The 15,406-nt window shown below is 51.1% G+C and overlaps 1 protein-coding gene across 1 annotated transcript in view; it reads left to right on the top strand.

Annotated features, from left to right (window-relative positions):
- Positions 1–15,406, top strand: part of LOC144487599 (uncharacterized) — a 73,095-nt gene that overhangs the window by 43,717 nt on the left and 13,972 nt on the right. The window contains exon 4 of the mRNA XM_078205684.1: positions 9,818–9,872. Within this exon, the coding sequence (XP_078061810.1) occupies positions 9,818–9,872 (55 nt within the window). The remainder of the gene's footprint in view (positions 1–9,817; positions 9,873–15,406) is intronic.

Raw genomic sequence — 15,406 nt, 5'->3', positions numbered from 1 at the left:
TGGAGAAAGGGAACCTCAACTTGACCCAAGCGATGGAGATGGCTGAGATGCTGGAGGCAGCGTCGAAAAGCTTGGCTCTGTACCCCGAAGACCACGTGGAGACAACGTGGCAGGGGCAAGCACAAATCCCTCCTCGCCCCACGGGCTCGCGCTCCCATATCGATCCGACGACAGCGGCAGCTCCAGGCGGCCAGCGGTGCTATTTTTGCGGCGGAGCCAAGCATCCACGGCAACAGTGTCCAGCTAAAACGGTGATCTGCAGTCAGTGCGGTAAAAAGGGGCACTATGCTAAAGTTTGCAGGTCAAAGCCCAAGAACGGCAGTGCAGCCTGTGACCCTCCAGAGCGGAGACAATCTCCTTCGGCGTCGCTGTACCCACGAGGTCCGACCACGTGCGAATCCAGGACGGCGCCATCGTGGCTGACGGAGGAGGAGGAAGACCACCAGGAGTCGCTACGTTTGGCGCCCTCACCCACGTGCGATTCATGGGGGCGGCCATCGTGGTCGACGACGACTAGGAGCGACCAGCAGGGGTCCTCAGTATCAACCTCGGCTGCATGCAGTGACGCCCAGGGGCCAACGGTGGCGTCGATCTCTCTGGACCAGACAAAGCATCACAGGCTTGACTGTTCCATGATGAACATCAAGGTAAATGGTCGTACTGTGTATTGTCTGTTTGACAGTGGGAGCACCGAGAGTTTTATTCACCCTGACACTGCAAAAAGGTGTGGACTCCGGGTTCTACCTGCCAAACAGACAATTTCCATGGCATCACGGTCCCGGTCTGTACCGATCCAAGGACGTTGTATGGTAACCCTAGAGGTGCAGGGCACAATGTACGAGCGATACAGGCTCCTTGTGTTACCGCACCTTTGCGCGCCAATTCTCCTCGGACTAAACTTTATGGTCCACATGAAGAGTGTGATCCTACAGTACGGTGGGCCACTCCCTTCACTGGCAGTAGGGAATCAGCCGCAGCCTCCAAATTGCCCAAAGCGCCCCGCATGCAATCTCTCCACACTAAAAATCACCACACCTTCTTTATTTAAGAATCTGGTACCAGGCTGCAAGCCCATCGCTACTAAGAGTAGGCGTTACAGCGCTGAAGACCGGATCTTTATCAGATCTGAGGTTCAGCGGCTCCTCAAAGAAGGGATCATACAGGCCAGTGCTAGTCCGTGGAGAGCGCAGGTCGTGGTGGTTAAAAGCGGGAACAAACCTCGGATGGTCATCGACTACAGTCAGACCATTAACCGTTATACGCAGCTGGATGCGTATCCTCTCCCGCGCATATCTGATATGGTCAATCAGATTGCGCAGTACCGGGTGTTCTCTACCATAGACCTTAAGTCCGCCTACCATCAACTCCCCATCCGCCCAGAGGACCGACAATACACGGCTTTTGAGGCGGATGGTCGTCTATACCAGTTTCTTAGGGTTCCATTTGGTGTCACCAATGGGGTCTCGGTCTTCCAGCGTGCTATGGACCGAATGGTGGACCAGAACGGGTTGCGGGCTACCTTCCCGTACCTGGATAACGTCACCATCTGCGGCCATGACCAGCAGGACCATGACACGAATCTCCAAAACTTTCTGCGCACTGCATCTCGCCTGAATCTGACCTATAACAGGGAGAAGTGCGTATTCCGTACGCGCAGGTTAGCTATCCTTGGATACGTGGTGGAAAACGGGGTCATCGGCCCTGATCCAGACCGTATGCGCCCCCTTACTGAACTTCCCTTGCCCGCTAGCACAAAAGCACTGAGGAGATGCCTCGGCTTCTTTTCGTATTATGCGCAGTGGGTCCCCAACTACGCGGACAAAGCCCGTCCGCTCATCAAGTCCACGACCTTCCCACTCACGCCGGAGGCCCAATTGGCCTTCAAGGCTTTGAAAAGCGACATTGCGAAAGCCACGATGCACGCGGTGGATGAATCCATCCCTTTTCAGGTGGAAAGTGATGCATCTGATTTCGCCCTGGCCGCCACACTAAACCAGGCAGGCCCGTCGCGTTTTTTTCCCGCACCCTTCAAGGCCCCGAAATTCGGCACTCAGCGGTGGAGAAGGAGGCTCAGGCCATTGTGGAGGCTATCAGACACTGGCGCCATTACCTGGCGGGGAAGCGGTTCACCCTGATCACGGATCAACGATCCGTGGCGTTTATGTTCAGTAACACGCAGAGGGGCAAGATCAAGAATGATAAGATCTTGCGGTGGAGAATTGAGCTCTCCACCTATAATTACGATATTATGTATCGTCCAGGGAAGCTCAATGAGCCCTCGGATGCCCTCTCGCGCGGAACATGCGCCATCATGCAGGAGGACCGCTTGAAGGCTCTCCACAATGACCTGTGCCATCCTGGAGTCACCCGACTCTACCACTTCGTAAAAGCCCGCAACCTGCCCTACTCGGTGGAGGATGTCAGGTCAGTAACAAGAAGCTGTCGGATTTGCGCGGAATGCAAACCGCACTTTTATCGACCGGACCGGGCACAATTAGTCAAGGCCACTCGCCCCTTCGAGAGGCTGAGTGTGGATTTTAAGGGCCCCCTTCCCTCAACGGACCGGAATGTCTATTTTCTCAATATAATAGATGAATACCCCCGGTTCCCGTTTGTTGCCCCTGTGTGGACACGTCGACTGCCACAGTGATTAAGGCATTCAGTGATCTTTTTACCCTGTTCGGGTACCCCTGCTACATACATAGCGACAGGGGCTCGTCGTTCATGAGTAACGACTTGAGGCAATTCCTGCTCTCATACGGGATTGCCTCTAGTAGAACCACGAGCTACAACCCTAGGGGTAACGGACAGGTGGAGAGGGAGAATGCTACAGTCTGGAAGGCTGTCCTACTGGCGCTGAAATCCAGGGGCCTTCCAGTCTCCCGTTGGCAGGAGGTCCTTCCAAATGCGCTTCATTCCATTCGCTCCCTCCTGTGTACGGCAACCAATGCTACTCCCCACGAGAGGATGTTCTCATTCCCTCGGAAGTCGTCCTCGGGGATCTCCTTACCAGCCTGGTTGACGTACCCAGGACCCGTCCTTCTGTGGCGACATGTGAGGGCCCGCAAGTCCGACCCCTTGGTCGAACCGGTCCAACTCCTCCACGCCAACCCTCAGTATGCCTATGTGGCATATCCTGACGGGCGAGAGGACACAGTCTCGATTCGAGACCTGGCGCCCGCAGGGGACGTAGCAACTCCTGTCGCTCCCATACCCCCTGTCACGAATCCCCTATCACTTATTTCTTCCCCAGACGTGGCGCGGTCAGCACCGGGACCAGTGCATAACAGTTATACTCCCATGTACAGCTTGCCTGAGACTCGGAGATCGGCGCCACCACAGAAGGTTCCAGGATCCCCTGCACCATCGCCTCACCAGCGTCAACCAGCCCGGGAGTCCTTGAGGGGACAGCCGGACGCTGTTTTGGAGAGAACGCCACCGCAAGCACCTGCTCCGGTGTCGCAACCGGTGTTGAGGAGATCACAGCGATGGTGCGGTCCTCCAGACCGTCTGGACTTGTGAATTTTGTATATATGTGACCTGTTTTCGCACCCCGCCGGCCTTTGTTTTTAAAGGAGGGGTGAATGTGGTGAACCATCGTTGGTTACCACTGTGGGGTTATTCCTATGTTACTGTTGGGTTAGGGTGTTGCCACTGTGGGGGTTGTATAATGTTGTTGGGTTAGGGTGTTTACCTGTGGTAGATGTTGTTATGGCACATCCCGGTTGGGCCCCGCCTCCTGGGGAGAGGTATAAGACCCTCTGCTCAGGCGGGACCCCTCCAGTCTGAATTGGTGTACTCGTGTTAGTTAGTTCCATTGTTTGCTAATAAAAGCCTTCAATAGCTGAAGCCTTGTACCTCGTGTTGATTGTCGCGCATCAGAGAGTGGGGGAAGGGAGTGAGATCGGGAGATACAGAGAGGGAGAAATATAGGGTGGGATTTTCCGGCCAGGTCTTCCAGTCCTGCCGACAGTGAAGCAGAACATGCTGCTGATAGGACGGGGGGCAGCAAATGAAGGGTGTTAGAGACACAGGGTGGGATTCTCCGATCTCGAACAGGTCCACCCTGAACGCAGCCCGAGATGTTTGGTGACAGTTATATAAACGCAGTATGAGCGATATTTTCACCCTTTAAAACCCTCCACTGTTTCCCTGGCGGCCAAATTTAATTTTCCTCCCTCGGAATTGTGGGGGGGGCGGTGGTGGGGGAGGCACCCGGAAAATGCGGCAAGCCATTCAAAGGTCCCTCGACTTCTGCGGGACTGGATAAGGCTGTCGACGGGAGTGGAAAATCCTGCCAACGGGAACGGAAAACCCCACCAGCACGGTGGGAAAACCCCTCCAGCGGGATGGGAAAACCTCGGTGGGACTGGAAATCCCCACAGAAGTGACTGGAAGACCCTGACAAAGGGATGGGGCACTCCCACCAACAGGACTGGAAAATCCCTCCAACGAGACTGGAATATCCTGCCGACACAGGACTGGAAAACTCCACCCACAGGATGGTAAACACCCACCAATAAGACTGGAAAATCCCATTGACAGGACTGGAAAATTTCATCGGGACTGGAAAATCTCATCGACAGGGCTGGAAAATCTCATCAGCAGGACTGGGAAATCTCATCGACAGGACTGGAAAATTACACCACCACGACTGGAATATTCCACTGATAGGACTGGAACACCCCACCGACAGGATGAGAGAATCATGTCGGCAGAACTGGAAACTGCTGTCACCAGGATTGGAAAATTCTAATGACAGAATGGGAGAATCCTGTCGACAGAACAGGAAAATCCTGTTGTCAGGACTAGAAAATCCTGTCGACAGAACTGGAAAATCCACTCACCAGGACTGGAAAATTCCACCAACACTACATGAAATTTCCACCGACAGGACCAGAAAACCTCATCGATACAATAGTAAAATCCCACCAACGGGACTGGAGAATCCTGTTGACAGAACTGGAAAATGCTGTCACCAGAACTAGAAAATTCCACTGACAGAATGACAAAATCATGTTGACGGGACGGGAAATTCCCATCGACAAGACTGGAAAATTCCGCCAACAGAACTGGAAAATCTCGGCGACAGAACTAAAAAATCTGTCGCCAAGACTGGAAAATTCCACTGACCGAATGAAAAAATCCTGTTGACAGGACAGGAAAACCCCATTGGCAGGGCTGGACATTCCCGTCGACAGAACTGGAAAACCCCATCAACAGAACTGGAAAACCCCATTGACAGGACTGGAAAATCCCATCAACAGAACTGGAAAACCCCATTGACAGGACTGGAGAATCCCATCGACAGAACAGGAAACCCCCATTGACAGGACTGGAAAATCCCATCGACAGAACGGGAAAACCCCATTGACAGGACTGGAAAATCGTGTCGACAGAACTGGAAAATCGTGTCGACAGAACTGGAAAATCCCATCAACAGAACTGGAAAATTCCACCAGCAGGACCAGAAACCCTTGCAGATAGGGTAGTCAAATCCCACCAACGTGACTGGAAAACCCTGCTGACAGGACTGGAAAACCCTGCTGACAGAACTGGAAAATCCGGTCACCGGGGACTGGAAAACTCCACTGACAGAATGACAAAATCTCATCAACGGGACTGGAAACCAACCCTCCCTGCCCATCCCCCGCAGGATGGAAAAATCCTGCCAACAAGAATGTAAAACCCCCATGGCAAGGGCTGTAAGATTCCACCCTTCCATGAGGAAGGCAAATCAGTGCCTCGAGTCCGTGCAAGTCCGAGTCGGGTTACCAAATAAACCTGTTGGACTTTAACCTGGTGTTGTGAAACTTCTCACTGTTAAAATGTTTGCCAGCATAAATTGCTCACTCATAAAGACTCCAGGTGCTAGGGGGAGGGACGAACAGTAATCACAACCCATGCACTTCTCCCCAGAACAAATGTTTGTTTATCAGAATCATTCAGCAGGTTATCACCATGATTTCCCATTGTTCTGTCAGGTCATGTTCTGGAGAACCGCGCTTGAGTCAAACGAGAGACAATGAACAACTGGAACCCAAACTCACGCCTCTGACTGGCAAAGAAATGTCCAGCACTTTCTGTTTTTATTGACGAAAGGTCATGCCTCCTGCCGACAGAGATCACAACCAAGGTTTCAGCCAACCCTTCTCTCTCAAGACACACAAAGCAGGGTGGTTTGCACTGTTGCCTCACAGCGCCGGGGACTTGGGTTCCATTCCCGGTCTCGGGTCACTGTCTGTGCGGAGTCTGCACGTTCTCCCCGTGTCTGCGTGGGTTTCCTCCGGTTTCCTCCCACAGTCCGGAAGACGTGCTGGTTAGGGTGCATTGGCCGTGCTAAATTGCCCCTTAGCGTCCAAAGAAAGTAAAGTTCAAAGTTTATTTATTAGTCACAAGTCAGGTTTACATTAACACTGCAATGAAGTTACTGTGGAATTCCCCTTACTCGCCACAGTCCGGCACTTAGTCGGGTCAATGCACCCTAACCAGCACGTCTTTCAGATTGTGGGAGGAAACTGGAACACCCGGGGGAAACCCACGCAGACACGGGGAGAATGTGTAGACTCCACACAGACAGTGACCCGAGCCGGGAATCGAAGCCGGGTCCTTCGCGCTGCTAAGCAGTCGTGCTAACCACTGTGCCACCGTGCAGGTTAGGTGGATTTGCCATGCTAAATTGCCTCTTAGTGTCCCGAGATGTGCAGGTTAGGTGGATTGGCCATGCTAAATTGCCCCTTAGTGTCCCGAGATGTGCTGGTTAGGTGCATTGGCCATGCTAAATTGCCCCTTAGAGTCGAAAGACGTGCTGGTTAGGGTGCATTGGCCATGCTAAATTGCCCCTTAGTGTCCAAAGAAAGTAAAGTTTAAAGTTTATTTATTAGTCACAAGTCAGGTTTACATTAACACTGCAATGAAGTTACTGTGGAATTCCCCTTACTCGCCACAGTCCGGCACTTAGTCGGGTCAATGCACCCTAACCAGCACGTCTTTCAGATTGTGGGAGGAAACTGGAGCACCCGGAGGAAACCCACGCAGACACGGGGAGAACGTGCAGACTCCACACAGACAGTGACCCGAGCCGGGAATCGAAGCCGGGTCCTTCGCACTGCTAAGCAGTCGTGCTAACCCACTGTGCCACCGTGCAGGTTAGGTGGATTGGCCATGCTAAATTGCCCCTTAGAGTCGAAAGATGTGCAGGTTGGGTGGATTGGCCATGCTAAATTGCCCCTTAGTGTCCCAAGACGTGCTGGTTAGGTGGATTGGCCATGCTAAATTGCCTCTTAGTGTCCAAAGATGTGTAGTTTGGTGCATTGGCCGTGCTAAATTGCCCCTTAGTGTCCAAAGATGTGTAGGTTAGGTGGATTGGCCATGCTAAATTCTCCCTCAGTGTAACCCGAACAGGAGTGTGGTGACTGGGGGATTTTCACAGTAACTTCATCGCAGTGTTAATGTAAGCCAACTTGTGACACTTATAAATAAACTTTAAGAACTTCCTTCGTGTTAAAATTTAAAACGGAAAGGACTGAATAAACTCAGCAGCATCTGTGGGGAGGGAGTGAACGGTGTAGTTAGTGGTGCTGTGGTTTTGTAAACTGGGATAGTAATCCAGGGACCCAGGGAACTGTACGGGGTTCGAATCCCAGACAGTGCTGCGAAAGTCTATGATTCCATGACAAGTGGCTCCAGGCTGGTTAACGCTAAAAGGCCCGCTGACATAGTCTAGTGGGCCACTCAAACTGCCCAGCACTGTGCCACGGTTCAAGAAGGCCGTTTCTTGATTTGGGATGGATACTAAATGCTGGTTTAGCCAATGACGTCAAACCACTCCCCAGCCTTCGCGAGATCTCATCTGGAGTACAGTGCACAGCTTTGGACTCTTATTTATCCCGCCCCCCCGCCCCCCCGCACCCCCTTATCCAAGCTCCCATGGAGCTTCTGCAGGCTAATCTCTGGGGGAGGGCCGCATTGTTTTATGAGGAGAGGTTCAGGAAATTGGGCCTCTTAAGAGTTTCAAAGGATGAATTGGTGGGCTCCACTGAGTCTATCAGGGTGTGAGGGCGCGGGTGCAGAGATGTTCCCCCTGGCTGGTGTGTCATGAATCAGGTGACATCAGACCCGGGCAAGAGAGTCGGCCATTTTGTATTGAGAGTTGGCCATTTCTTCACTCAGAGGGTGATGTTTGGAATTCTCTACAAATCCTGTTTCACAAGCACTACCATGGTGAGGACATTTTTAATTAGTGACTAGTCGCGTGCCTCAGGGATCAGTGTTGGGACCCGCAATTGTTTACAATTTACATAGGTGATTTGGAGTTGGGGAGTTATAATATTATGGGGTTTGGAGTTATAAGGAGAGGCTGGATAGACTGGGACTTTTTTCTCTGGAGCGTAGGAGGCTGAGGGGTGACCTTATAGAGGTCTATAAAGTAATGAGGGGCACAGATCAGCTAGATAGTCGATATCTTTTCCCAAAGGTAGGGGAGTCTAAAACTAGAGGTCATAGGTTTAAGGTGAGAGGGGAGAGATACAAAAGTGTCCAAAGGGGCAATTTTTTCACACAGAGGGTGGTGAGTGTCTGGAACAAGCTGCCAGAGGTAGTAGTAGAGGCGGGTACAATTTTAGCTTTTAAAAAGCGTTTAGACAGTTACACGGGTAAGATGGGTATAGAGAGATATGGGCCAAATGTGGGCAATTGGGACTAGCTTAGGGTTAAAAAAAGGGGCGGTATGGACAAGTTGGGCCGAAGGGCCTGTTTCCCTGCTGTAAACCTCTATGACTCTAAGTGTAGTGTGCCAAAATTCGCAGATGACACTAAGATGAGTGGCAGAACAAAGTGTGCAGAGGATGCTGAAAGTCTGCAACGTGATATAGATAGTCTAAGTGAGTGGGCGAGGGTCTGGCAGATGGAGTACAATGTTGGTAAATGTGAGGTCATCCATTTTGGTCGGAATAACAGCAAAATGGACCATTATTTAAATGGTAAAAAGTTGCAGCATGCTGCTGTGCAGAGGGACCTGGGTGTCCTTGTGCAGGAATCTCAAGGAGTTGGTTTGCAGGTGCAGCAGGTAATTAAGAAGGCAAATGGAATTTTGTCCTTCATTGCTCGAGGGATGGAGTTTAAAAACAGCGAGGTTATGTTGCAGCTGTATAAGGTGCTGGTGAGGCCACACCTGGAGTACTGTGTACAGTTTTGGTCTCCTTACTTGAGAAAGGATATACTGGCACTGGAGGGGGCGCAGAGGAGATTCACTAGGTTGATTCCGGAGTTGAGAGGGTTGGCTTATGAGGAGAGACTGAGTAGACTGGGGCTATACTCATTGGAATTCAGAAGAATGAGGGGAGATCTTATAGAAACATATAAGATTATGAAGGGAATAGATAAGATAGAAGCAGGGAGGTTGTTTCCACTGGCGGGTGAAACCAGAACTAGGGGTCATGGCCTCAAAATAAAGGGGAGCAGATTTAGGACTGAGTTGAGGAGGAACTTCTTCACCCAAAGGGTTGTGAATCTGTGGAATTCCCTGCCCAGTTGAGGCTACCTCATTGAATGTTCTTCAGGCAAGGATAGATAGATTTTTTAACAGTAAAGGAATTAAGGGGAGCGGGCGGGTAAGTGGAGCTGAGTCCACAAAAAGATCAGCCACGATCTTATTGAATGGCGGAGCAGGCTCGAGGGGCCAGATGGCCTACTCCTGCTCCTTATGTTCTTATGTAATTATCTTAAAGGCGCTTCATCAATCCACATAGTTATTCAAGGTGCTGTAAAAACGCAAGTCATTGTTGCATAAGGTTTTTTTTTTGCCCTCTCTTTCCAGAAGAAAATGGGTGAAGGGGCTGAGAAACAGAAAAATGACTTGAAGACCATGGAAGGTAAGGACTATCTCATTTCTCACTTTGGCTGTCACTGCAGAGGGCAGGCGATGGCCGAGTGGTATTATCGCTCGAAGCTCAGCTAACGTTCTGGGAGACCTGGGTTCGAATCTCGCCACAGCAGACGGTGGAATTCAAATTCAATAAAAAATAATCTGGAATTAAGAATCTACTGATGACCCAGTGTCGGAAAAATCCATCTGGTTCCCTTTAGGGAAGGAACTCTGCCGTCCTTACCCCGGTCTGGCCTACATGTGACTCCAGAGCCACAGCAATGTGGTTGACGCTCAACTGCCCTCCAAGGGCAACTAGGGATGGGCAATAAATGATGGCCCAGCCAGCGACGCCCGTGTCCCACCAATGAATTTAGAAAAACCTCACAGAATCATAGAATCCCTTCAGTGCAGAGTGAGGCCATTCGACCCATCGAGTCTGCGCCAACAACAATCCCAGGCCCTGTCCCCATAACCCCACGTATTTACCCTGCTAATCCCCCTGACATTACAAGGGACAACTTAGCAAGGCCAATCCACCTAACCTGCACATCTTTGGACACTAAGGGACTATTTAGCATGGCCAATCCACCTAACCTGCACATCTTTGGACACTAAGGGGCAATTTAGCATGGCCAATCCACCTAACCTGCACATCTTTGGACACTAAGGGGCAATTTAGCATGGCCAATCCACCCAACCTACACATCTTTGAACACTAAGGGGCAATTTAATATGGTCAATCCATCGAACCTGCACATCTTTGGACACCAAGGGGCAATTTAGCATGGCCAATCCACCTAACCTACACATCTTTGGACACTAAGGGGCAATTTAACATGGCCAATCCATCGAATCTGCACATCTTTGGACACTAAGGGGCAATTTAGCACAGCCAATCCACCTAACCGACACAGCTTTAGACACTAAGTGGCAATTTAGCATGGCCAATCCACCTAACCTGCACATCTTTGGACTGTGGGAGGAAACCGGAGCAGCCGGAGGCAACTCACACAGACACGGGGAGAATGTGCAGACTCCGCACAGACGGTGACCCGAGCCATGGATCGAACCCGGATCCCTGGTTCTGTGAGGCAGCAGTGCTAACCACTGTGTCACCGTACACCGCCTCCTCTCGTTCTAAGGCACTGCCCTCTCAGCCTGTCCCTGCCAGAGGGAGTAATCTCTCTTAACAAGACAATCGGATCCCCTAATCGCGCTAAACACCTCAATTAGACCGGTCCGGCGCCTCCCTTCTCAAGGGAACGCGAGCTTGTTGCAATCTGTGCCCTTTCTCCTGGTAATCTAAACCCTCTTTTAACTGCGGGGAGGACGGGAGAGCTCCGAAGCTGCCTCCCAAAGCTGGGAACCCAACACTCCTCGAGAGTGTTGCGATGCGTCAACAAGGGAGAGTCTGGCTGAGCCTGTGACGAAGGTGAAAGCTGAGGTGTTGAGTGTTCCTCTGGCCTGACGCAGCTATTTACAGTCAATTAAACAGCTGTACAAAGCTGCGCGTGTGTGAAGTTTAATTCCTTCGCAAACACAATCCCCGTGACTCAAAAGAAAGGACCCACCCTGCCTCGAGGCCCGGCTATGACTGGAGACAGGAGCTCTGAGAACTTTGGGAGCCGAATTCGCCTGGGTCACCGAATCTACCCCCCGAAGTTTCTCACCCCACAACCATCCCTTGTAAACAAAAAACTGGGCACATTAACCTCCCAAGGGCAGCACAGTGATTAGCGCTGCTGCCTCACAGCGCCAGGGACCTGGGTTCGATTCCCAGCTTGGATCTATGTGGGAGTTTGCACTTTCTCCCACCACCCCTCCCTCCACCTGCGTGGGTTTCCTCCGGGTGCTCCGGTTTCCTCCCTCAGTCTGAAAGATGTGCAGGTTAGGTGGATTGGCCATGCTAAATTGCCCCTTAGTATCCAAAGATATGCGGGTTAGGTGGATTGGCCATGCTAAATTTCCCCTTAGTGTCCAAAGATGTGCAGGTTAGGTGGATTGGCCATGCTAAATTTCCCCTTAGTGTCCAAAGATGTGCAGGTTAGGTGGATTGGCTATGCTAAATTGCCCCTTAGTGTCCAAAGATGTGCAGGTTAGGTGGATTGGCCATGCTAAATTGACCCTTAGTGTCCAAAGATGTGCAGGTTAGGTGGATTGGCCGTGCTAAATTGCCCCTTAGTGTCTAAAGATGTGCGGGTTCGGTGGATTGGCCATGCTAAATTGTCCCTTAGTATCCAAAGATATGCGGGTTAGGTGGATTGGCCATGCTAAATTGCCACTTAGTGTCCAAAGATGTGTAGGTTAGGTGGATTGGCCGTGCTAAATTGTCCCTTAGTGTCCAAAGATGTGCAGGTTAGGTGGATTGGCCATGCTAAACTGCCACTTAGTGTCGAAAGATGTGTAGGTTAGGTGGATTGACCGTGCTAAATTGTCCCTTAGTGTCCAAAGATGTGCAGGTTAGGTGGATTGGCCATGCTAAATTACCCCTTAGTGTCCAAAGTTGTGCAGGTTAGGTGGATTGGCCATGCTAAATTGCCCCTTAGTGTCCAAAGATATGCGGGTTAGGTGGATTGGCCGTGCTAAATTGCCCCTTAGTGTCCAAAGATGTGCGGGTTAGGTGGATTGGCCGTGCTAAATTGCCCCTTAGTGTCCAAAGATGTGCAGGTTAGGTGGATTGGTTAAATTACCCCAATGCGCGGGGTTACAGGGATAGGGCGGGAGGGGGTGCCTAAGTGGGGATGGTTTTTCGGAGAGGCAGTGCTGACTCGATGGGCCGGATGGCCTCTTTCTGCACTGTAGGGACTCTATGGTTCTGTATAGTTTTATCTTTGAATTGTATCCGTCTGAAATTGAAAACCTCTGCTTTGTTTGAGGTTTTTTATGAACAGTCTGGCGAATCAGCTGAGCTGTTTGTCACGATATGCAAACTTTGGCTCCTCTATCCCATTCCCAGTCGTACCATCCGCCCTGGGGCCTCCTGAGAGTTTCTACCAAAATAAACCCCTTGTTCTTTATTGTCATAAACACACCCATTCCTCAGTTTATTACTTTTATTCATTTACCTTCTCGTAGTCCGCATCGGTGGGTAGCACAGCAGGTTAGCACTGCTGCCTCACAGCGCCAGGGACCCGGGTTCGATTCCCGGCTCGGGTCACTGTCTGTGTGGAGTTTGCACGTTCTCTGCGTGGGTTTCCTCCGGGTGCTCCGGTTTCCTCCCACAGTCCGAAAGACGTGCGGGTTAGGGTGGATTGGCCATGCTAAATTCTCCCTCCGTGTACCCCAACAGGAGTGTGGTGACTAGGAGATTTTCACAGTAACTTCATTGCAGTGTTAATGTCAGCCGACTTGTGACTAATAAATAAACTTAATAACCCTAAACCGTTAACCATTAACTACCCAACTGGGTGTTATCTGCAACCTTTGCAACCCTTCTGTGAGCTGCCAAGGTCAGATTGTTAACTAAATGGATGATTTAGAATCAATTCCCGCCTTTAAGCTGGTTCGTGACAGGGCGCCAGATTTTATTTTAAAAATTATTTCACGGGATGTGGGCATCGCTGGCAAGGCCAGTGTCGGCTACCTAACCCTTGAACTGAGTGGCTGAATCGGCCGTGACAGGGGTCACTTAAGAGTCATCCAGACTTCAGTCACGAGGACGGATTGGAGAGGTTGGGACTGTTCTCCTTGGAGAGGAGAAGGCTGAGAGGACATGTGACGGAGATGTTTGAAGGGCGGCACGGTGGCACAGCGGGTTAGCACTGCTGCCTCACAGTGCCAGGGACCCGGGTTCGACTCCAGACTCGGGTCACTGTCTGTGTGGAGTCTGTACGTTCTCCCCGTGTCTGCGTGGGTTTCCCCCGGGTTCTCCAGTTTCCTTCCACAGTCTGAAAGATGTGCTGGTTAGGATGCATTGGCCGTGCTAAATTCTCCCTCAGTGTACCCGAACAGGAGTGTGGTGACGAGGGAATTTCACAGTAACTTCAATGCGGTGTTAATGTCAGCCTTACTTGTGACACTAATAAATAAACTTTAACCTTAATCCACCTAACCAGCACGTCTTTGGACCCTAAGGGCAGTTTACCATGGCCAATCCACCCTAACCTACACACCTTGGGATACTAAAGGGGCAATTTAGCATGGCCAATCCACCCTAACCTACACATCTTTGTACACTAAGGGCAATTTAGCACGGCCAATCCACCTAACCCGCACATCTTTGTACACTAAGGGCAATTTAGCATGGCCAATCCACCTAACCTACACACCTTGGGACAGTAAGGGACAATTTGGCACGGCCAATCCACCTAACCTGCACATCTTTGGACGCCAAGGGCAGTTTAGCATGGCCAATCCACCTAACCTGCACATCTTTGGACACTAAGGGGCAATTTAGCATGGCCAATCCACCCTAACCTACACACCTTGGGACACTAAGGGGCAATTTGGCATGGCCAATCCACCTAACCTGCACATCTTTGGACACTAAGGGGCAATTTAGCATGGCCAATCCACCTAACCTGCACATCTTTGGACACTAAGGGCAATTTAGCATGGCCAATCCCCCTAACCTGCACATCTTTGGACACTAAGGGCAGTTTAGCATGGCCAATCCCCCTAACCTACACACCTTGGGACACTAAGGGGCGATTTGGCATGGCCAATCCACCGAACCCGCACATCTTTGGACACTAAGGGCAATTTAGCATGGCCAATCCCCCTAACCTGCACATCTTTGGACACTAAGGGCAGTTTAGCATGGCCAATCCCCCTAACCTACACACCTTGGGACACTAAGGGGCAATTTGGCATGGCCAATCCACCGAACCCGCACATCTTTGGACACTAAGGGGCAATTTGGCATGGCCAATCCACCTAACCTGCACATCTTTGGACACTAAGGGGCAATTTGGCATGGCCAATCCCCCTAACCTGCACATCTTTGGACTCTAAGGGCAATTTAGCATGGCCAATCCCCCTAACCTGCACATCTTTGGACACTAAGGGCAGTTTAGCATGGCCAATCCCCCTAACCTACACACCTTGGGACACTAAGGGGTAATTTGGCATGGCCAATCCACCGAACCCGCACATCTTTGGACACTAAGGGGCAATTTAGCATGGCCAATCCACCTAACCTGCATATCTTTGGACACTAAGGGGCAATTTAGCATGGCCAATCCACCTGACCCACACATCTTTCAGACTGTGGGAGGAAACCGGAGCACCCAGAAGAAACCCACGCAGACACGGGGAGAACGTGCAGACTCTGCACAGACAGTGACCCGAACCGGGAATTGAACCCGGGTCCCTGGCGCTGTGCGGCAGCAGCACTAACCCACTGTGCCACCATGCCGCCCTTCCTCAAAAGGCGGTGGGAGGAGAGACTGTGAAAAGTTTTAAGGCAGAGGGAGATAAATTCTCGATTTACCGAGGGGGGGTGAAAGGTTATCGGGGGGTCAGCGGCAATGTGGGGTTGAGGTTACAATCGGATTGACTATCTGAAAGAATGGGGCAGGAGGGCTGAAGGGCTGAGTG

Source organism: Mustelus asterias, unplaced genomic scaffold (genome assembly GCF_964213995.1).
Source record: "Mustelus asterias unplaced genomic scaffold, sMusAst1.hap1.1 HAP1_SCAFFOLD_912, whole genome shotgun sequence".
Taxonomy (NCBI): Eukaryota; Metazoa; Chordata; class Chondrichthyes; order Carcharhiniformes; family Triakidae; genus Mustelus; species Mustelus asterias.
The sequence above is the reverse complement of the archived record's forward strand: the minus strand, read 5'-3'. Positions and strand labels throughout refer to the sequence as shown.